General features: G+C 38.0%; 1 protein-coding gene across 3 annotated transcripts in view; it reads left to right on the plus strand.

Moving 5' to 3' along the window:
• The window catches only part of sugt1 (SGT1 homolog, MIS12 kinetochore complex assembly cochaperone), a 62,558-nt gene that overhangs the window by 11,781 nt on the left and 25,468 nt on the right, over positions 1-25,309 (plus strand). For 2 of the 3 annotated variants that reach the window (XM_062070247.1, XM_062070248.1), the window contains exons 5-10: positions 871-941; positions 7,988-8,041; positions 12,130-12,158; positions 12,351-12,373; positions 15,067-15,163; positions 18,894-19,001. In XM_062070247.1, the coding sequence (XP_061926231.1) occupies positions 871-941; positions 7,988-8,041; positions 12,130-12,158; positions 12,351-12,373; positions 15,067-15,163; positions 18,894-19,001 (382 nt within the window). The remainder of the gene's footprint in view (positions 1-870; positions 942-7,987; positions 8,042-12,129; positions 12,159-12,350; positions 12,374-15,066; positions 15,164-18,893; positions 19,002-25,309) is intronic. The other variant, XM_062070249.1, reaches the window with a different exon arrangement.

A 25,309-nucleotide genomic window follows, 5' to 3' on the forward strand; every position in this document is an offset into this window, starting at 1 on the left:
TGGTCAAATACAAATAAGGCAACAAGAGAAGTATCCTACACTTCTCTTTTGTAAAGTAAATCTGAACAGCCGATATGGGCATCTACATCAACTATATGATTTGCCTGAGAAGCTGGACAGGACAAAAAAAAAATATATATACCGTAATTTCCGGACTATAAGCCGCTACTTTTTCCCCTCGTTCTGGTCCCTGCGGCTTATACAAAGGTGTGGCTTATTTACGGCCTGTTCTTCTCCGACACAGACGAAGAGGATTTCGGTGGTTTTAGTACGCAGGAGGAAGACGACGACACAATGATTAAAGACTGACTTTTCATATACCGGTAGGCTGGTTATTTTGATAACGTACAGGCGAGCACTTTGTATTACTTTGCACCGTTGTATTATTTGTACTCTGCACGAATGCTGTTCGCCATGTCAAAGATGTGAAAGTTTGATTGAATGATTGAAAGATTTATTGTTAATAAATGGGACGCTTTGCGTTCCCAAACAGTCATCTCTGTCCCGACAATCCCCTCCGTGGTAGCAGGAACCCCTATATACTACGGTAACTACACATCAAAACCCTGCGGCTTATAGTCTGGTGTGGCTTATATATGGAGCAATCTGTATTTTCCCCTAAATTTAGCTGGTGCGGCTTGTAGTCCGGAAATTAAGGTATATATATTTTTTTGTAATTTGTGGCGGACGTAATTCTTTCATGGCGGGCCGCCACAAATAAATGAATGTGTGGGAAACACTGCATTGTTCATTTTACATTTTGGTAGAGGACCTCCATCTGTGAAGTCTTAACCCTCCGGTAGCAGTTGGGCAGTTGTGAATCAAGGAAATGTCACCAGCTTTTTGTTAATATGCTTGTTCCGCCTCCAGAATAGCAGAGTACCACCTGAGCCAATATGAGTCAGCCCATGCAGCCTTCACTCAAGGATACCAACTGGATGGTGAGTACAGCCTCTCCTGGCCCGGAGATTTTGCACACCGTCGTCCCTTTTTGTTGAGCAAAAAGCCATTGTTCCCAGCGGTTCCCTGCAGTTTTTAATGTATATAGTTCTCTGCAAAGGTCTTCGGTTCCAGTGAATCGAAAAACAGACACAATTAGCTAGACCAGGGGTTCTCAAACTTTTTGACCTCGGCGCCCAACTTTTCTATTATAGAGGGTCCCAAGGCACACTCAGATATTAACACCGAATAAGTAATTTTACTCTTGATTTTAATCATATTCAATAATTATATCAAACCTACTTACAATTAGAGATGTCCGATAATATCAACCTGCCGATATTATCGGCCGATAAATGCTTTAAAATGTAATATCGGAAATTATCGGTATCTGTTTTTTATTTTTTTATTATTTTTTATTTATTTATTAAATCAACATAAAAAACACAAGATACACTTGCAATTAGTGCACCAACCCAAAAAACCCCCCTCCCCCATTTACACTCATTCACACAAAAGGGTTGTTTCTTTCTGTTATTAATATTCTGGTTCCTACATTATATATCAACATATATCAATACAGTCTGCAAGGGATACAGTCCGTAAGCACACATGATTGTGCGTGCTGCTGGTCCACTAATAGTACTAACCTTTAACAATTAATTTTACTCATTTTCATTCATTACTAGTTTCTATGTAACTGTTTTTATATTGTTTTACATTCTTTTTTATTCAAGAAAATGTTCATAATTTATTTATCTTATTTTATTTTATTATTTAAAAAAAAAAAGGACCTTATCTTCACCATAGCTGGTTGTCCAAATTAGGCATAATAATGTGTTAATTCCACGACTGTATATATCGGTATCGGTTGATATCGGTATCTGTAATTAAAAAGTTGGACAATATCGGAATATCGGATATTGGCAAAAAGCCATTATCAGACATCCCTACTTACAATGTAACTGGATATAGCGTATTAAATAATGTAAATCGCAAAGATAATTATCAAGGCTTGTCAGGCTGATTACCGTATTTTCTGGACCATAAGGCGCACCGGATTATAAGGCCCACTGCCGATGAATGGTCTATTTTCGATCTTTTTTCATATATAAAGCGCACCGGATTATAAGGCGCATTAAAGGAGTCATATTTAGAGATGTCCGATAATGGCTTTTTTGCCGATATTCCGATATTGTCCAACTCTTAATTACCGATTCCGATATCAACCGATATATACAGTCGTGGAATTAACACATTATTATGCCTAATTTTGTTGTGATGCCCCGCTGGATGCATTAAACAATGTAACAAGGTTTTCCAAAATAAATCAACTCAAGTTATGGAAAAAAAAATGCCAACATGGCACTGCCATATTTATTATTGAAGTCACAAAGTGCATTCTTTTTTTTTAACATGCCTCAAAACAGCAGCTTGGAATTTGGGACATGCTCTCCCTGAGAGAGCATGAGGAGGTTGAGGTGGGGCGGGGGGGGGGGGGGGGGTGTATATTGTAGCGTCCCGGAGGAGTTAGTGCTGCAAGGGGTTCTGGGTATTTGTTCTGTTGTGTTTATGCTGTGTTATGGTGCGGATATTCTCCCGAAATGTGTTTGTCATTCTTGTTTGGTGTGGGTTCACAGTGTGGCGCATATTTGTAACTGTTGAAGTTGTTTATACGTCCACCCTCAGTGTGACTTGTATGGCTGTTGACCAACTATGCCTTGCATTCACTTGTGTGTGTGAAAAGTATTATGTGATTGGACTGGCACGCTAAGGCAGTGCCTTTAAGGTTTATTGGCGCTCTGTACTTCTTCCTACGTCCGTGTACACAGCGGCGTTTTAAAAAGTCATACATTTTACTTTTTGAAACCGATACAGAGAATTTCCGAACCGATACCGATAATTTCCAATATTACATTTTAAAGCATTTATCGGCCGATAATATCGGCAGCCCGATATTATCGGACATTTCTAGTCATTTTATTATTTTTTTACATTGAAAACACTTCCTTGTGGTCTACATAACATGTAATGGTGGTTCTTTGGTCACAATGTTGCATAGATGATGTTTTACAGATAACCTTCAAGCCGCTTTCTGATGCGCCGTTTTGTGGGCGGTCTTATTTATGTGGCTCCCCTTCGACAGCGTCTTCTCCCCGTCATCTTTGTTGTAGCGGTGTAGCGTGCAAGGACGGGAGTGGAAGAAGTGTCAAAAGATGGAGCTAACTGTTTTAATGACATTCAGACTTTATTGAAATCAATAACGGAGCAGCATCTCCTCATCCGGAAACAACAACAAGGTCGGAAATGTGTCCCGTGAAAAAACTTTTAATATCTAAAGTTCCTTGGGTGAATATTGTAAACTCACTGCACCGGTATGTTTTAGCGCTTTCATGCCGAGTTTACTGACCGATATAAGTAAGAACTTTACGCTACTTTATATTAGAAATGGCAACAGCGGAGGATGAATGTCCCATAACCAGAAGATAGAGAAAAAGAAGCTTTTCGACTACGGTGTCGACACGGACTACAAAGGCGAACGCGCGCAGTTTTTTTAGGACTTATGCAGATCCCAAATACAGATTAACAGGTACCAGAAGGTAAGAAAAGTTGCTTTTGCATAATATTGCGAAACAAAACGCCAGATAATGTCTTACCTTATACACACACCATAATAATACTCCTATGTAGAAGCACAGTACAATCCATCAAGCGGTGCGGCTAAGTAGCTTACCTAAATTCGTACTAAAACATTTTGATAGATTTTTGAGCGCCGTGTGTAATGTTCTATAATTTCAATAGAACCTAAAAAATGTTGGTGTTGTTTACTTGAGTCATATTGCAGTCTACACATTAAGTTTGACTGCCATCTACTGGTCACACTTATCATTACACCGTGTACCAAATAAAATAGCTTCAAGCTCGGTAAGCACAACCAAAATTATTCCGCACATTAGTTGCACCGGGTTATAAGGCGCACTGTCGAGTTTTGAGAAAATGAAAGGATTTTAAGTGCGCCTTCTAGTCCGGAAAATACCGTACAAAAATAAATATCAATCAAATTTACTGCAAAAGAAGGCACTCATAAAAAATTATAAAAAATGCATTTACATACAATTACGCAGCAGTTAACTAAATACATTCTAACTAAATTAATGATAAATTAATATTAAATATTGTCAATGGAACATATAAAATGATGGTGTTGTTTACTTGAGTCATATTGCAGTCTACATGTATCTCTTATGTGTGACTGCCATCTACTGGTCACTCTTATTACACCATGTACTAAATAAAATAGCTTTGAGGTCGGTAAGCAAAACCACAATTATTCCTTACATTAGGCGCACCGGGCGATAAGGTGCACTGTCGAGTTTTGAGGGGGGAAAAAGCATTGTAATTGCGCCTTATAGTCCGGAAAATACTGTATTTGCTTAGTTCACATTAACAGACATGTAGATGGAAACACGTTACAGTGTAAAGTAACCAGTTATTTACAGGAAAGTAACAAGTAGAATAATTAAGGGTACAGAAAAATAATATAACTACAGTGGTACAGTACCTCAACTTAAGAGTATTTTAAGATACAAGCTGTCGTTTGCCTTTTTATCATGCTTTAAATTGAGAGTATATTATATTTGAGTTACAAGCCTCCTCCCACTAGCTGGGTAGTGAATACCACAATGAAACCGTCTCAGTTCCGCCCCAAAATATTTGGTCTTAATTGCTGGCATTAGTTTATAGCTCGAGATTGAAATCATTTGTTTATTTTGCACACATCCGTCTTTAAGTGACGGACCTGAAAAGTCAAGGTTGACCGCAACCGACATGTATGTCTGTGAAGATCCACCTAGCGAGGCAGTAATTTCCAGTAGTTATCTCACCCTCTAATAAGCCTTCAATCTTATTACTGTGTTCCAATGTTGTAAAAATGTGTAGAATAAATGTAACATTTCTGTCAACGAAGATTTGCGTCAGCCTGCGACACACAGCCATTTTGATAGTAGGCTAATATAGACATCTACCGTATTTTTCGGACTATAAGTCGCAGTTTTTTTCATAGTTTGGCCTGGGTTGAGACTTATACTCAGGAGTGACTTATGTGTGAAATGATTAACACATTAGCGTAAAATATCAAATAATATTATTTAGCGCATACACGTAAGAGACTAGACGTATAAGATTTCATGGGATTTAGCGATTAGGAGTGACAGATTGTTTGGTAAACGTATAGCATGTTCTATATGTTATAGTTATTTGGTTATTTATGCGTCATATAACGTACACTTATTCAGCCTGTTGTTCTCTATTCTTTATTTATTTTAAATTGCCTTTCAAATGTCTATTCTTGGTGTTAGGTTTTATTAAATAAAATTCCCCCAAAAATGCGACTTATACTCCAGTGCGACTTATACGTTTTTTTCCTTCTTTATTATGCATTTTCGGCCGGTGCGACTTATACTCCGGAGCGACTTATACTCCGAAAAATACGGTACATCATGTGTTGCCTTTATTATAACGCTTATATAAGGCTTTTTAATATTTGCTGCTCCCGACAGATCGTATTTTTTTATTTTTGGTCCATTGTGGCTCTTTTTAACAATTTGCGTTACCGACCCTTGCACTACACTGCAAAAAGTCAGTGTTCAAAAACAAGAAAAAAACAAAACAAAAATGAGGGCTTTTTTATTTGAACTAAGCAAAATTATCTGCCAATAGAACAAGAACTTTTGGCTTGTCAAGACTTTCCAAAACAAGTAAAATTAGCTAACCTCAATGAACCCAAAAATACCTTAAAATAAGTACATTCTCACTAACAACTGTACTATTACCATATTTTCTGCACTATAAGGCGCACCTAAAAACCTCCAATTTTTTCAAAAGCTGACAGTGCGCCTTATAATCCGGTGCACCTTATATATGGACCAATATTGAGTCACAACAGGTCTCGCAACTACGGGATGCATAACGTAACCCCAGCCTCCACTGTAGCGTCTATTCTATGCGCCTTATAATGCGGTGCGCCTTATATATGAACAACGTTTTAAAATAGGCCATTCTTTGAAGGCGCACCTTATAATCCGGTGCGCCTTATAGTGCGGAAAATACGGTATAGGAGTACGTATTTTCTATTGTTTCATTGAAAATAAAACAGCAAAGTCCATTTGGCTGTCATCTGTTTTAATATGAGACACAATTGTGTCAAAGTCATAATTTTTAATTTTTTTTACATGCTTGAAATAAGAAATTATTACTTTAAAAAAGTAGTTTTATACTTGTGAGTGTTGATGACACAGCTTTGCAACAGTTGATATTCTAGTTTTAAGCATGTTTTACTCAATATAGGTCATCAAATCTCAGCAACAAGCTGTAATATCTTACTGAGATCATTTAGGACCAAAACCCTTAAAACAAGTAAAACACTAACATAAAATCTGCTTAGTGAGAATAATTACCTTATCAGAATAAGCAAATATCACCCTTATTTGAAGATATTTAATCTTACTTAGATTTCAGTTTTCGCAGTGTAGGGAGCAGGGGCGTCACTAGCTTTTAAGGACAGGGGGGGCTTAGCCCCCAGGAGATGCACAGGATGCAAACGAACGTAGCGCAAGAGCACAAAACTTCACAAACAGCTAATAAAGACTGAGAAATTAATCATTGTTATTATTATTATTTCAGTGGGTTTATTTTCAATGTGTGTTCAGTACAACAACAAACATGGGTTTGCAGAGTGACATTTTGTTTACAGCATCAACAAGAAACAATTACTCGCATGATCCGTCAAGATACACTGAAACACAATGAAAGTCATGGCATTAGCCTCTATGTTATTACTTCACAACATAGAGGCTAATGCCACCACTTTAGCTCACAATACAATAATTGTTTGTTCCCAAATATTCTGAAGTTGCACAGATTACATTTTGGGCACATATGTGATGGTTGTAAATTCAAGCCCTGGAAATATTACTTAATTACTTGAATTAAAGTAATATCTGGATCGGGATAATTTGGCTTGTTTATAATATATTTATATATATATACAGTATATTATGGTAAGCCGTTAAGGAAATTAAATTAAGTCTGAATAGAAATGAGAAACTTTTATATATACTGTAAATAAGAAAGACTTAAAAGTCCATCTGCTGATCTGAAAAAGAGCCAAAGCTGTCAAAGAGCTGAGGGACCATCTTCAAAGTGCAATGCTGAAACAAATAATGCAAACAATAAAATGTAACTTCCGGGGCTTGAGATTAACGTAGTCCCGTCGTCCCGGGGACGGTAAAAAAATGCACGGGACGAAATTAAATGCTCCCCGGGACGACGGCTTTTAACCATTTATTTCTTTTCTTTTTATGTATTTATTCATTTTACATTTTATATTAAATGTCTTGGTTTTTCCACCCTCTGAAAATCCTATGAAATGTTTAACAAGCCATCCTATAATAATACAACAGCTATTAATGTAACAATACAATAAAACAAATATATTTAATGATGTTTTTTTCATTATTTTAACAATAGGCTAATGTATATTACTTTATATAGATTCTACAAGAAACACAAAACTTAAAAACTAAATTATTTACAATTGCAGACACAAAGTTCTTGTTCTGCAGTGCTGTGTGCTAATGTGCTTCGTACACCTGCAGGACCGCAAGCAAGGTCGCAGAAAAAATGCGGACTGGATTTTGAGGGATATCGGCATTTTCTATATGAACAAGTGGAGTGGATTGAATACCGACACACTAAAGGGGCTCTCTACCTCACGCTATAAGTGAGGGGAAACTGAGTGAATAACGACAGGTTATATGATTATTTATTTTAACTCATATTCGGGCCACTTTATAATTAATATGTCGGCATGTATTTGCAAAAAAAAAAAAAAAATTATATATATTTTTTTAAAAACACCAAATTATTTAGGGGGGCTTAAGAACATTCAAGCCCCCCTAAAATAGGCCTAACAACGCCAATGGTAGGGAGTAGGTTTTACAAAACAAACAAACTGAGAGGTTTTTTTGTTTTCTTGTGTTTCTAACAGGTTCTGAAAAAACTTTTGAGATTTGGATCAAGCGATGTGAGGAAATGTTGGATGGTGAGTATTATTAAGAAAGTTAAACCGTTTGAGCAGAGGTTGTAGTTTCACATCGCATGTTGATAGGGTGTAAATATCCGCTAAGCTGATCAGACATTTACAGCCATTGAAGGGGCTGTTCCGCGCCTGCCTAGAGGGCGCTTACTTCCCAAAGTATTGTAAGCAGTATATCCCAACGTCGTCTGGCTTTTTAGAAGGTAAACTACTCCCTGTATAACTACTGTTATAAGCAGTAAGTACACAAAACAGGAACTAAGGGAGTCCAAAACTAACAGAACATAACTAAACAAAACATGATCCGGTACACCAGGGATGTCCAAAGTGCGGCCCGGGGGCCATTTGCGGCCCGCAGGTCATTTTTTAATGGCCCCACGGCCCATTTTAAAATACGATTTAAAAAAAAAAAAAAAAAAAAAAAAAAAAAGTAAAACATAAAAAGTGGTATGAAAGACCAAACAGGTGAAATGTAACAAGAACATGTTGCATTGTTTACTCTAATAACACAAAGCTGCCATGCAGGCTGTTTCTTTCTTTAAAAAAAAATAATGAATGAAAATCAATGTTATTATGAATTATTGACTTATCCAAGGCTCCAATTACGTCACATTAAATATTGCACTTTGAGATATTTTTTGGGGAAAATGTTGCATAGTTTGTGTTTGCCATATAAAAAAATGTAGCTTTTTTTTTAAATTTTTTTTTTAAAGAAGGGCCTAAAACCAACAAACAAAAAACATAAACAAAAATACAACTTATTTTTATTATTTTTCAAGTTTTAAATCCATAGATCAACATCACGTCTGTCTGTCAATATAGCGTTTTTAAAGATTTAAGTTGTATGCTCTTTTTGTCAAAGAAAACCCTGTTTTTTTATGGAAAAACCACAAAATATGCAATATTTTCACCCAATAACATTTTTAAGTGGAATATTTGAGATTATATAATAATTGGAGCCTTAAAAAGGTCAATAACTCATAACACCATTGATTTTAATTTGAAGTTGTTTTATAAGTTGTATTTTTGTTTATGTTTTTTGTTTGTTTGTTTTAGGCCTTCTTTAAAAAAAAAAAAAAAAAAACAGTTACTTTTTTTACAAGTTGTATTTTTGTTTGTTTTTTGTTTGTTCGTTTTAGGCGTTCTTTAAAAAAAAAAAAAAAAAACAGCTACATTTTTTTATTGACCGATAGATCTGAAGTTGATTTCGAGATTATTGTGTTAAAAGTAAACAGTAAAAAAAATGTATAATTTATTTTTTAACACTTTAATGAGTAGGACCCTTTTGGTTCCCCAATCATTTTTGTGTGATTTGTTTTTAAGTGTCATCGCTCAAAAAATAATAATGAATTAAAATCAATGGTGTTATGAGTTATTGACCTTTTTAAGGCTCCAATTATTATATAATCTCAAATATTCCACTTAAAAATGTTATTGGGTGAAAATATTGCATATTTTGTGGTTTTTCCATAAAAAAAACAGGGTTTTCTTTGACAAAAAGAGCAAACTTCTTAAATCTTTAAAAACGTTATATTGACAGACAGACCTAATGTTGATCTATGGATTTAAAACTTGAATAATAATAAAAATAATAATACTGAATAATGACACATTTTCAATATTTTTTTTTACCAAAACCCTTTGGGGTCCCCGGGATCAAGCCTGAGTGGAGGCCTAAATGTATATTTTCTATACATGTATTGGTTTTTAAAATAAAAAAATATCAAAATGGCCCCCGCTTGCTTTGATTTTTCAGTGTGCGGCCCTCAGGGGAAAAAGTTTGGACACCCCTGCGGTACACGGATCATGACAATATACATATTACAACATACATTTAGAGACTTGCAACAGAGGGGAGGGAGTGGGGGCAACGGTGGCAGGCTGCAGCTCTTCAGGCACTGCCCAGCTGTCCATCACCCCTAAGGGATTCGCGTCAAGGGCGTTGGATGGGGCGTGGGGTATGTGTGTTTGGCGTATATTTTGCCGCGTGTCTCTGTTCCGCGGCCTTGATGTCGTGCAGTCACTAGACCAAAGTCAACAACAACAGGTGTGTGTCCACGAGAGACAAGAAGGGAGTTGTTTGTGTCTTCGCCCCACTGTCCTTCGGGAGAGTCTCGAAGCCAGGGGAAACAATCCAAGTTAGAATGTTTTGTATGCGAGTGAAAATAAAAATTGGCTTTTCACCTTAAATCAGGGGTGTCCAAACTGCGGCCCGGGGGCCATTTGCAGCCCGCAGCTATTTGTTTACCGGCCCGCCACACATTCTGGAAATGCTATTGCAAAAATAAACAAAGAACATTCAAAAAAGTGGAATGAGGTGGAATCTAATGAGAAAAAGTTGACACAAAGCTGCCATGCAGGCTGTTTTTTTTTAAAATTTTGTCTTTCTTTTTTCCTTTTTTTGCCATTGCTCAAAAAAAAAAAAAAGACAAAAAAATCCATGTTATAATGAATTATTTTTAAGGCTCCAGTTACTTCAAATATTTCATTTTAAATATATCACGGTAAATATTGCATATATTGTGTAGATGCCATATAAAAACATCAAAGTTTTATTTGACAAAAGAGCATAAAACAAACAAAATAATAGTTCAAACGTAAAATCGACAGATATATCTGAAGTTGATCTCGTAGCTTAAGTGTTGAAAGTAAAATAAAAACCTAATAAAAATGTATCACTTTATGAGTGGGGCAACTTTTGGAACCCAAATATATTTATATATATTTTCACTGTGATTACTCAAAAATATTAAAGAATTAAAATCAATGGTGTCCTGCATTATTGATCTTTTAGGGCTCTAATTACTAAATACTGCATATTTCAGTTTTACCATAAAAAACTAAGATGTTTTTGACAGAAAATCCATAAAACATTTTCTTTTTATTACTTTATATCCCAGCCGAGTCATACCAAAGACTATGAAAATTGGACCCATAACCTCCCTGCTTGGCACTCAGCAACATAGGGTTGGAGTTGGGGGTTAAATCACCAAAATGATTCCCGGGCGCGGCGCCTCTGCTGCCCACTGCTCCCCAAGGGGATGGGACAAATGCAGAGGACAAATTTCACCACATCTAGTGTGTGTGTGACAATCATTGGTACTTTAATCTTAATCTTTAATCTTTATATGAACTTGAAGTTGATATAGAGATTAACTGTAAGCGTTAAATGAAAAATAATAATTTGACTTATTTTTAACATTTTAATGACTGAGACCCTTTATGGTCCCCGGGACCCCTAAAGGTGAAATAAATTTTAAAAAATCCATACATTTTGTTATGTTTTGAAAATGAAAAATATCAAAATGGCCCCCGCATGCTTTAATTTTTCCATGTGCGGCCCTCAGTGGAAAAAGTTTGGACACCCCTGCTCTAAATTGTCTATGACTGATCCTCAAAATTCAACCATGCATGCACGCATTCATAAATCTGAGTGATTACTGCCATGAAATGTTGAGCCAGACCTGCTTGCTTCAATGAAAGATGTATCGCGTGTCTGTGTGTGTGTGTGTGTGTGTGTGTGTGTGTGTGTGTGTGTGTGTGTGTGTGTGTGTGTGTGTGTGTGTGTGTGTGTGTGTGTGTGTGTGTGTGTGTGTGTGTGTGTGTGTGTGTGTGTGTGTGTGTGTGTGTGTCATTTTTGGACTGTCTCAAGTAAACAAGAGTTTTGACAAACATGCTTATAGCGCCCGCGAGCGCACACGCTCCCGGGAGAGGTGTGATTCATCAGCTAGAGAGCGCCGATTAGACTGAACTGAAGGAGTAAGACAGCAGACCCCCCCTTATGACCTGATTAAGACAACATCACACGCCTCCCATCATCTCATCGTTCTTCTCTCGCCACGCTCTCTCTGTATGTTGCCAGTGAATTATGTATGATAGCATGCTGGTGAATTGGGATCAGGCTTTCTGCAACTCCACTGGGCGGGGATGGACCAGTAAACAAACCCATGGCACATATCTTGTTCATTTTGTATGTTTTGTACATTTTTTAATATATCAGCGGAGAGAGAAAAAAAAAAACATTGCGGGAAAAGTCAGATTTTTTAATTGTCAGCACATGCCACGGAACCACGTTGTTGTTCTTTGTCTTGCAGAGAAGACGCAGGACAGCAGCATGGACACGGTGAGTGTTCCCCGCATGGCCGTTAGGGGGCGTTGTGGCTCTCTGCATTCTTAAAGAGCACCTGCTTTGTGTGTCCAAGCCTCACAAAGCCCTGTTTTGTATTATTTTCTTCAGCCCTTGTTTTTGTTCTGCTTATCACATTGTTGTCTTCTTTATGAATCATGTCTCCTTTTGGGCTCCATTACGCGACAGAAGCCAGCAGGGCCGAATGTGAAGTAAGTACATCAATATTATTACACATTTGGGGGGGGATGTTTAAAAAATGCTGATAATGCCATCACACTAACAAGCCACGATGTATGTCATTTTGAGTCAGATTAAAGGCCTACTGAAATGAAAATGTCTTATTTAAACGGGGATAGCAGATCCATTCTGTGTGTCATACTTGATCATTTTGCGATATTGCCATATTTTTGCTGAAAGGATTTAGTAGAGAACATCGACGATAAAGTTGGCAACTTTTGGTCGCTGATAAAAAAGCCTTGCCTGTACCGGAAGTAGCGTGACGTCACAGGTTGTGGAGCTCCTCACATCTGCACATTGTTAACAATCATGGCCACTAGCAGCGAGAGCGATTCGGACCGAGAAAGCGACGATTACCCCATTAATTTGAGCGAGGATGAAAGATTTGTGGATGAGGAAAGTGAGAGTGAAGGACTACAGGGCAGTGGAAGCAATTCAGATAGGGAAGATGCTGTGAGAGGCGGGTGTGACCTGATATTCAGCTGGGAATGACTAAAACAGTAAATAAACACAAGACATATATATACTCTATTAGCCACAACACAACTAGTATTATATTTAATATGCCACAAATTAATCCGCATAACAAACACCTCCCATCCCGTTCATATAACCCACCAATACAACTCAAACACCTGCACAACACATTCAATCCCACAGCCCAAAGTACCGTTCACCTCCCGTAAAGTTCATACAGCACATATATTTCCCCAAAGTTATGTACGTGACATGCACATAGCGGCACGCAAGTACTGGCAAGCGATCAAATGTTTGGAAGCCAAAGCTGCATACTCACGGTAGCGCGTCTGCTATCCAACTCAAAGTCCTCCTGGTTGTGTTGCTTCAGCCAGCCGCTAATACACCGCTTCCCACCTACAGCTTTCTTCTTTGCTGTCTTCATTGTTCATTAAACAAATGGCAAAAGATTCACCAACACAGATGTCCAGAATACTGTGGAATTTTGTGATGAAAACAGACGACTTATTAGCTGGCCACAATGCTGTCCCAATATGTCCGCACAATCCGTGACGTCACGCGCAGACGTCATCATACCGAGACGTTTTCAGCAGAATATTTCTCGGGAAATTTAAAATTGCACTTTACTAATCTAACCCGGCCGTATTGGCATGTGTTGCAATGTTAAGATTTCATCATTAATATATAAACTATCAGACTGTGTGGTCAGTAGTATTGGCTTTCAGTAGGCCTTTAAATAGCTGTAAAAAAAAAACTTCAATGGGTAAATCAATTAGAATAATACATAATGTTATATATAGCAGTGGTCCCCAACCTTATTGTAGCTGCGGACCGGTCAACGCTTGAAAATTTGTCCCACGGACCGGGGGGGGGGGGGGGGGGGGGGTTTATTTATTTATTTATTTTTTTTATAAAGAAATACAATCAGGTGTGCTTACGGACTGTATCCCTGCAGACTGTATTGATCTATATTGATATATAATGTATATATTGTGTTTTTTATGTTGATTTAATAAAAAAAAAAATGTTTTTTTTTATTTTTATTTTTTTTTTATTTCTTGTGCGGCCAGGTACCAATCGGACTGCCGATATTATTGGCCGGTAAATGCTTTTCAATGTAATATCGGAAATTATGGGTATTGGTTTCAAAATTATCGGTATCGGTTTCAAAAAGTAAAATGTATGACTTTTTACACGTACGTAGGGAGAAGTACAGAGCGCCAATGAACCTTAAAGGCACTGCCTTGGCGTTCCGGCCCAGTCACATAGTATCTACGGCTTTTCACACACACAAGAGAATGCGATGCATACTTGGTCAATAGCCATACAGGTCACACTGAGGGTAGCCGTATAAACAACTTTAACACTGTTACAAATATGCGCCACACTGTGAACCCACACAAAACAAGAATGACAAACACATTCCGGGAGAACATCCTCACCGTAACATAACACAATAAATACCCAGAACCCCTTGCAGCACTAATTCTTCCGGGACGCTACAATATACACCCCCCCTGCTATCCCCTACCCCCACCTCAACCCCGCCCACCTCAACCTCTTCATGCTCTCTCAGGGAGAGCATGTCCCAAATTCCAAGCTGCTGTTTTGAGGCATGTTAAAAAAAATAATGCACTTTGTGACTTCAATAATAAATATGGCAGTGCCGTGTTGGCATTTTTTTTACTTTTTTTTTTACATTGTTTAATGCAGTGGTCCCCAACCTTTTTGTAGCTGCGGACCGGTCAACGCTTGAAAATTTTTCCCGGGTATCCCTGTATCCCTGCAGACTGTATTGATTTATGTTGATATTTAATGTATACATTGTTTTTTATGTTGATAAATAAAAAAATAAAAAATAAAATAATATTTTTTTAATTTCTTATGCGGCTGCGGCCCGGTACCAATCAGTCCACGGCCCGGTGGTTGGGGACCACTGGTTTAATGCATCCAGCGGGGCATCACAACAAAATTCGGCATAATAATGTGTTAATTCCACGACTGTATATATCTGTATCGGTTGATATCGGTATCGGTAATTAAGAGTTGGACAATATCGGATATCGGCAAAAAAGCCATTATCGGACATCACTAATTACATTGTATCGTATGCATGTTCCAAACAAACTGAAACTGAACTAAATTTAATGGTGTAATTTAATACATATTTTGGGTGTGTTTCTTACAGATATGACTGGTACCAAACAGAATCCCAAGTCATTGTCACCGTTATGGCGAAAAATGTTCCAAAGGACGGAGTGTCTGTGAAATTCATGGAACAAGAGGTATTAAAGAAGTTGGGCTTTTGTATGTGACAGAATAAAGAGTGTGTGCATGTATGAGACGGGGGAGGGGTTTGCTTCTGGGCGTTTTCTCTCGCGGTTCCATTAGATGGCTCTCATATAAAACCACACTTTGGCACAAACTCCCCACAGACCGACCGCGCCCCCAGTGGTGCCTTGTTAACATTGCCCCGAAGTACAGATCTAAGAGCAATTTACCCCCTCTGCACATTCTCCAACCTCCTAATTGTCTGAAGATGGAAGGTGCAACTGGATCAGCCCCCAGTGGCCCTCCAGGGGACAGCGCGCTTTCTTTTTCTTGTTATTTTGTCTCCCCCGTTTCTCAAAGGGCTCGCTGCAGGGCACCCCAGGGAGCAGCTTTTGTCTCTCCGCCGTAGAATAAACTGAGTTTACCCTCATTTCAAAAGAAACGGTTCACTCGCTCTAAATCACATAGTCACTTATCTGTAGTTCACACCAAAGCTCCCTCCACGGTGGCAAGCACAGATATGTTCACATATTTTTTATTAGGTCACTATATACAAAGGAAATTAAAAAATGAAAGGCAAGAGTTCCATTTATTTTCCCTGGTGGATGAGCGCGGTGCAGCCGTGTACCTACAGACCGCACAGGAATTATTCACTCCAATACAAATTAAGGCTCTGATTGTTTTAAGAACAGCCAGAAACCGAGGCAGGGCTACTTTTGTGTTTTCAGCTTCACGGGTGTAGAGTTTCTTCCGCTAACGCTCTATACCCGGGCGACTTTTAATGGTGTGATAAGTGTAGGGATTTGGGCCAGAGCCGAGGCCGTGCCCCTGTAAGCTAACAAGCCACCCATCCTCTCTCAATGAGTGACAGGCTGTTAGGAGCTGTCTGACCCTCCATCGTCTCTAATCACTCTGCGGCTGTAGGCGACAGCAGCAGAATTCTGGCTGTCACACTAGCCAGATCAGATGTTTATTCTCGCGGACATGCTGACATCTCCGGGCTCGAAAGTCTTAAACGCTTTGATGTGGAGTTTCGGAAGAAAGTCAACAATATCATGAATTTTTGACATTTTTATCGAGTCTGTGTGTACGATTCAAAGTACGGAAATGTTGTTTCATACACACTGCAAAAAGTCAGTGTTCAAAAAAATGAGGGGTATTTTATTTGAACTACCGTAAGCAAAATTATCTGCCAATAGAACAAGAAAATTTGGCTTGTCAAGACTTTCCAAAACAAGTAAAATTAGCTAACCTCAATGAACCCAAAAATACCTTAAAATAAGTATATTCTCACTAATAACAACTGTACTAATATATGAGTACCGTATTTTTCGGAGTATAAGTCGCACCCGCCGAAAATGCATAATAAAGAAGGAAAAAAACATATATAAGTCGCACTGGACTATAAATCGCTTTTTTGGGGGAAATTTATTTGATAAAAGCCAACACCAAGAATAGACATTTGAAAGGCAATTTAAAAAAAATAGTGAACAACTAAGGTACGGTGTTTGTTTTGCCAGAAAAATAAATAAGACCTAAAAACAACTTAAAACATTTATGCTTTAGCTTTGTTTGTTTTTAAATAAGTCAAAATGCTTTCAAGTGTTTTTACAATTTGGTGCAAAAGATGACACGTTCACATGGCAAACACAAACTGTCAATCGTGTTAAATTCTCCCAAGATACACTAAAAGGTATGTGTATTACCTGGTGCTGAAGAAACCAGCGTGATTTTGTCACATGATCTCAGAACGGGGGGGTCAGCAACCCACGGCTCTTTAGCGCCGCCCTAGTGGTTCCCTGGACCTCTTTCAGAGATGTGTGAAAATGGAAAAAGATGAAGAAAAATATACGTTTTTTGTTTTAATATATTTTCTGTAGGAGAACAAACATGACACAAACCTTCCTAATTGTTAGAAATCCCACTGTTTATGTTATACATGCTTTACTGATGAGAGTATTTGGCAAGCGCCGTTTTGTCCTACTAATTTCAGCGATTCTTCAACTCATCGTAGTTTGTTTACATGTACAACTTTCTCCGATGCTGCCACAGAAAGACGTGCTTTATGCCACTCCTTCTTTGTCTCATTTTGTCCACCAAACGTTTTATGCTGTGCGCAGAAGAAAGACAGCCTGCCTTTTTCCTTTAATAAGTGTACGTTATATGAGGCATAAATAACCAACTGAGAACGTGCCTGGTATGTTAACGTAACATATTATGGTAAGAGTCATTCAAATAACTATAACATATAGAACATGCTATACGTTTACCAAACAATCTGTCACTCCTAATCGCTAAATCCCATGAAATCTTATACGTCTAGTCTCTTACGTGAATGAGCTAAATAATATTATTTGATATTTTACGGTAATGTGTTAATCAGATACCTGTGGCGGTGGGGCCGTGGCTATGGGCGTGGTCACCATGACATCATCGAGTAATTTGCATAATTTACTACAATGATATGATTTTCTCTAAAAAGGCTAAAAAAATGTATACTTACTAATTAATAGTAACAGTTTTGTTTTAAACGTCCATCCATCCATCCATTTTACAATATAATTACAACAATTTATGTACATATTTATATACAGATTTGAACAATAAGTTATTCACTGAAATATATTTATTAATTGTGGTTCTTACAAAAAATATATCTTATAAAATATAAAAGCTAAAATGTCTCTTAAAGCTCTGCCCCTTTAGTAGTGCATACTAAATCATTTAACTTTAGCCTACTACTACAACCATATTATTTACCAGAAACATAAAGTGAAACAGGCAGATGTGTCCTGCCACAGTCAGTAACAAATAAACAGAAAACAGTAGTGGTGGTAGATAGACACAGAGCTTCATCAAACATCTGATCCACTGAACAAAGAGCTCCAAAAATCCTGAACTTTAGACTGCCATCAGTTTTACTCCCTACACTTAACCATGTGTTTCCTACTGCCTGCAGACTCTGCACCCTTTGTTATATACAAATGTTGTGTTTCTAATATAAATACATTTAATAAAGTCAAATACAAATAAGGCAACAAGAGAAGTATCCTACACTTCTCTTTTGTAAAGTAAATCTGAACAGCCTATATGGGCATCTACAGCAACTATATGATTTGCCTGAGAAGCTGGACAGGACAAAAAAAAAAAATCTATTTGTGGCGGACGTAATTCTTTCGTGGCGGGCCGCCACAAATAAATGAATGTGTGGGAAACACTGCTTACAGTTTAGTCCGAAAAATACGGTGCGTATTTTCTATTGTTTCATTAAAAATAAAAAAGCAAAGTCCATTTCGCTGTCATCTGTTTTAATTATGAGACACAATTGTGTGAAAGTCGTGATTTTTTTTCTTTACATGCTTGAAATAAGAAATTATTACTTTTTAAAAAAAAAAAAAGTAGTTTTATACTTGTGAGTGTTGATGACACTGCTTTGCAACAGTTGATATTCTAGTTTCAAGCATGTTTTACTCAATATAGGTCATCAAATCTCAGCAACAAGCTGTAATATCTTACTGAGATCATTTAGGACCAAAACCCTTAAAACACGTAAAACACTTTAACATAAAATCTGCTTAGTGAGAAGAATTATCTTATCAGACAGAAAATAAGCAAATATCAGCCTTGTTTGAGATATTTAATCTTACTTAGATTTCAGTTTTTGCAGTGTAGTTTTGCTGCTTTTTTTTTATTGTTGGCTATAGAATGCGTGAATACCTGACATCTATGATGTGTTCTCTGTAGCTCTCAGCCTCAATTGGGCTCGCGTCTGGGGAAAACTATGACCTCAACCTCCGACTTCTGCATCCCATCGTCCCACAACAGAGCAACTTCAGGGTCCTCGCCACTAAGGTATGGTGTTTGTTTTGCCAGTGGATTTAATGTGCCAGAAAAAAAAAAAAAACCTAAAACTGAATGAGCCATAATGTACATGAAAATAAAGAATGCGGGGTTTACAATATCAACTATGAACGATAAAACACTGAATATTGTCAACATATGAACGTCGATGGATGGATGTTGTGCAAAGTGCAATAGTTGACTTTTTTAAATGTTTTAGGGTTGAAGTGTTTGTGGCGCTGTTGGGAGAGTGGCCGTGCCAGCAACCTGAGGGTTCCTGGTTCGATCCCCACCTATACCAACCTCGTCACGTCCGTTGTGTCTTTGAGCAAGACACTTCACCCTTGCTCCTGATGGGTCGTGGTTAGGGCCTTGCAGCGAACATCAGTGTGTGAATGTGTGTGTGAATGGGTGAATGTGGAAATAGTGTGAAAGCGCTTTGAGTACCTTGAAGGTAGAAAAGCGCTGTACAAGTATAACCCATTTACCATTTAATTGTATACTGGATTTAACCTACTCAGTGGCCTAGTGGTTAGAATGTCCGCCCTGAGATCGGTAGGTTGTGAGTTCAAAACCCGGCCGAGTCATACCAAAGACTTTAAAAATGGGACCCATTACCTCCCTGCTTGGCACTCAGCATCAAGGGGTTGGAATTGGGGATTAAATCACCAAAAATTATTCCCGGGCGCGGCCACCGCTGCTGCCCACTGCTCCCCTCACCTCCCAGGGGTGATCAAGGGTTCAAATGCAGAGAATAATTTCGCCACACCTAGTGTGTGTGTGACAGTCATTGGTACTTTCATTTTAATTTTAGATTATATGTTGTGCTGTTTTAGGACATAGTCGTAGAATTAAAGATCCATACACAATTGTGTCTACAACTCGCGTTTCTCTTTATCATTAAGAAGCACTCTTAAACCTTTACATTATTAAATTAGTCACCAAACGTAAAATGTTTTTTTATTACATTTTTTCAAAAAAAAAATCAACCATTAAGTTTTCATTCTTATCAAATTAAATGTTGAAATTGTATTTGGTCGGCTGAAACAGTCATTATTACATTAGTTACTAGATCGTAATCTTTTCCTTATTAACGCGCTGTAAAAATGGACTGATTCTGTCCATAGATCCTTAATGCAGGTAAAGCTCTCTGAAGCTGGGGAAGAAATGAGAAAATCCTCTCTGCCTGTGCACAGTAAGGTCAGAGATCCGCCTATATATATATATATATATATATATATATATATATATATATATATATACACACACTCAAATCCTCAGTCATTCAGTCTACACTCACTTCAAGTACTTTACCTCAATTACAGGCTTAATGTGCAGAAAGAACATGTTTTCAACCATAAACTCATTAGTGGGTGTTTCATACTGTAGTGATGTGGGCTAATGACTGTGTGCAGATTCATTTTTGTCTGCTGTCAGGTTGTGTTCTGAGGCAGCGCCTCACTTTTTATGATGAAAACATCTAAAATACAAATTGTATCCATAAAGAAATACTAATATTTGTTTATTAAACTGGTGTGCATACCGTTACAATATGGCACATCACATAGTTAAGTCCTTTCTCATTGCAACATGTCCAAAAAGGAGTTGGACAAAGCAGAGCTTTTTTTTATTCAACCTTATTAAGGACAAGTGGTAGAAAATGATTAATCTACTTGTTAATTTACTATTGATATCTTCTTACTTTCTCTTTTAACATATTCTATCTACACTTCGGTTAAAATGTAATAATCACTTATCATTCTGTTGTTTTGATACTTTACATTAGTTTTGGATGATACCACACATTTGGGTATCAATACGATACCAATTAGTTACAGGATCATACATTGGTCATATTCAAAGTCCTCATGTGTCCAGGGACATATCCCCTGGGTTTATAAACATAATATAAATTTAAAAAAGATGTGACGCCAAAAAATATCGACGTAATCATAGTAGTACCGACTAGATATACGCTGGTTTACTTAGATAGATAGTACTTTATTGATTCCTTTAGGAGAATTCCCTCAGGAAAATACTTAGTATCATTACAGTGGATGTTAGGTGTAGATCCACCAATGGTGTTTGTTTACATTTTGTGGCGGACCGGTACTTTTCAGAGGTGGTATAGTACCGTATATCAGGGGTCCCCAACTTTTTTTGCACCAGGGACCGGTTTAATGTAGGCATTATTTCCACGGACCGGCCTTCCACGTGTGGCAGAAAGATATAGCAAATAAGTGCATGAAAAATTAATACATGAAAAAACTCACCATACCATTCAATTAGTGGGAGCCCCTGGCCTTTTCCCTTTGCAAAAAAGCTCCCCAAGACTTTTGTTTTTTGCTAATCTTTGCTAGTAGTTGGGTTTTTTTAGTATCTGATGGGTTATACAGTAGGTGATACATCACATTTAAGGACAAGAGCATGGATATACAGTATAAGAAAGCTAGAAATACTTGACATTAGTTCCAATAGATTTCTGTGGATTACTATTTCCACTCTTAAAGTTCTGTATTCATATTTTGTGCAATATTTCATACATAAATACACTAATGTTAGCTTTTTTGGTGCAATTTTCCATGCGTATATACATCCGTTATTGCGAACTACTTATGTAATAGGACGACAGCACTTTAACTTACTAGGTCAAAGGACTTGTGTATTTTTTTCCTTCAGCGCAATTATTATATGCAACAATTTAGCACTTTTCCATCTGCCTTATGCACTTTGCCTACTATGGTCACTTTGTTCTTGATCTGCCCTGATCTTAGGTCGCATCAACCTGCAGTGGACTGCAGATAGAACCTTAGCTTTTGGCTAAGATTTGGCACCTTTACATTTTATATCTTGTGTGGTGTTCAGGTCTGTGGGACCCGATTTTCCATTTTTTATTGAAAGAAAAATGATACAATTAATGAATTTTTCAAACTGAGACTCACTGACTTTGGCTCATTTTCTGTGAAGAACATATATCAGAATACATATTTAATGACCACACACCATACACCCCCCCTACACATTTCTATTACATATAAGATGTCCGGGTCCACTGGACCGGGGGCTAATAGAAGTGTGGAAATTGATGTTCCGTGTACCACACACACACACACACACACAGCAGGCCTAGACAGGAGGACAGAGTGTAGGTACTGTTGCCTCAGACCAGTTCTTCCTCCCAGGGAATCTAAGTTACTGGTCAATCCCAAGTTCCTTCGATGACATATATGCTGAGTAAGAAGGACCATCAAGACAGAATTGGAATATTTTCAAGTTTTACTAAAGCTTTAGGAGGTCAACTTAACCAAAACATTCAAATCGGCTACTCTAGTTGATCTGACATTCAAACGGAAAAGCCAACTTCTTGCACACAAAGAAAACCCCCATTTCTCTCCCTCACAACACTGATAAGAAAAGAGTGGGTGTTGTATTTCACATTCCAAGGGTTAAGACACTAAACAGACAATCTGAAGACAAAGAGAGACTGGTAGAATATACAAAGAAAAGGTACTAGCTGCTTAAACATGGCTATGAATAGAGAAATAACTCTTAAACATATATGCATCCTCCACAGTACACAGAACACCAGAGGGTCAAATGTGCGAGAAAATGAGAGCAGACAGTGTTGAAAAACAATGTTGCAACGTTCATATTGTTGTTACTCAGCCAGCGTTTGTGGGTCTGATGGACCCGTTGCATTTTGTGGCTTTTAATGCCTCACAATCAAACACTTTTATGTTAAAATACTGAACAGATGTTTATTGGGATAAGGTAGACATCTGTTCAGTATTTTAACATAAAAGTGTTAAAATACAGAACAGATGTTTATTGGGATAAGGTAGACATCTGTTCAGTATTTTAACATAAAAGTGTTTGATTGTGAGGCATTAAAAGCCACAAAATGCAACGGGTCCATCAGACCCCCAAACGCTGGCTGAGTAACAACAATATGAATGTTACACAAGGGTTAATGTGCATTGCCCCATGTAACAAAGATGTAACAAATATAGCAAATGGCGAGTTTTATAATACATCTATGAACACGCTTATTGGTGTGTCTGGTTGGACTGGCCAAAGTTAAGTAGGAGAAGGTGCCGGTGCCGGCCCCCGGACCAGTGGTTGGGGACCACTGCCATATATGATTTATTAGTATCGCGGTACTATACTAATACAGTGTTTCCCATAAACTGCCAAGATACCTGTGGCGGTGAGGGCGTGTCTATGGGCGTGGTCACCATGACATCATCGAGTAATTTGCATAATTTACTACAATGATATGATTTTCTCTAAAAAGGCTAAAAAAATGTATACTTACTAATTAATAATAACAGTTTTGTTTTAAACGTCCATCCATCCATCTATCCATCCATCCATTTTACAATATAATTACAACACTTTATGTAAATATTTATATACAGATTTGAACAATAAGTTATTCACTGAAATATATTTATTAATTGTGGTTCTTACCAAAAAATATATCTTTATAAAATATAAAAGCTAAAATGTCTCTTAAAGCTCTGCCCCTTTAATTAGTGCATACTAAATAATGTAACTTTAGCCTACTACTACAACCATATTATTTACCAGCAACATAAAGTGAAACAGAGGCAGAGGTGTCCTGCCACAGTCAGTAACACATAAACAGAAAACAGTAGTGGTCAAATACAAATAAGGCAACAAGAGAAGTATCCTACACTTCTCTTTTGTAAAGTAAATCTGAACAGCCGATATGGGCATCTACATCAACTATATGATTTGCCTGAGAAGCAGGACAGGACAAAAAAAAAAAAAAAAAAAGTTTTTATTTTTATTTTTTTATTATATTTGTGGCGGACGTAATTCTTTCGTGGCGGGCCGCCACAAATAAATGAATGTGTGGGAAACACTGTAATACGGGTATACCATACAACCCTAGTCTGCTGTATGATCCTAATATCAATATTTGTGTGTCAGTGGGCCCATGGGGAACTGCTCAGAGTTTCTACTGGCTACAGAGTGCTGAGTTTAGGCTAAGCTGCACAGAGAAAAAAAACAAAAAACCACTCTTGACTTTTCCATGGCAACAGCGGACACTGCATACCAGAGGTGCACGTGTGCTGCAACTTAAACACGGTCTGGAAGACACCACAGCTTATGATATTCTTAGAAAACTTCTTGCATCTATGCTCATTTTCCTTTTTAAAAAAAAAAACTTTTTATGATCCATCTTTGTCTTTCTATTGTCAGTGTGGCCCCTTCATGGACACGCCACCTGCTTTTACACACGCACGCACGCACCGACCTCAAGGTTAGCGCAGCACAGTGTTCAAGCTCTCCGGCTCGCCCACAAAGCCGTGACTGTTTGCTGGTCCACCGGGCTCCTTGGGTACACATGGCCCGTAGACACAAACGCACGCGGACGCCTTCGTTGGTAACAGGCAGCCTTTCCGGGATGACTTAAAAACTCCCTATTAAGTCTGAAGGTGATGTGCGCATGCTTGCATGACAATGTGAGCAAGCCTCACAAACCGCACCACTTTTCTCAAAGCCTCTCATTTCAGTTTCTCGAGCCGTTTTATTTTTTGCTCGAGCCGAGGAGCCACTGGGGGGCAAAAAATTCAAATGAACAACAGCATCAGCAAATCAAGTTTCTCCACATTGGCATGCATCCCTAATGAGCGTTTGAAAAAAAAAGAATGCATGGTTCTGGAAGCTGTTGATGCCAACCAATGTCAGTCTGTCTGCCCAGCAGTCTTCTTATTAAAGCTTCTTCTCCTCGCTGTTTTTAAAGACAGCTTTGCAGGGGGAGACTTATGGAGGTTAATTTGTGTCTTTATTGTGTGAATGCGCCAAGGCATTCACACTTATGGTTTTCTACACCAAAATTAAAGGCCTACTGAAAGCCACTACTACCGACCACACAGTCTGTTAGTTTATATATCAATGATGAAATCTTAACATTGCAACACATGCCAATACGGCCGGGTTAACTTATAAAGTGCAATTTTTTAAATTTCCCGCTAAACTTCCGGTTGAAAACGTCTATGTATGATGACGTATGACGTCAATCGTTGAAACGGAAGTATTCGGACACATTGTATCCAATACAAAAAGCTCTGTTTTCATCGCAAAATTCCACAGTATTCTGGACATCTGTGTTGGTGAATCTTTTGCAATTTGTTTAATGAACAATGGAGACTGCAAAGAAGAAAGCTGTAGGTGGGATCGGTGTATTAGCGGCTGGCTGCAGCAACACAACCAGGAGGACTTTGACTTGGATAGCAGACGCGCTATCCGACGCTAGCCGCCGACCGCATTGGTGATCGGGTGAAGTCCTT

This window comes from Entelurus aequoreus, linkage group LG14 (assembly GCF_033978785.1).
Source record: "Entelurus aequoreus isolate RoL-2023_Sb linkage group LG14, RoL_Eaeq_v1.1, whole genome shotgun sequence".
In the NCBI taxonomy this organism is placed as follows: domain Eukaryota; kingdom Metazoa; phylum Chordata; class Actinopteri; order Syngnathiformes; family Syngnathidae; genus Entelurus; species Entelurus aequoreus.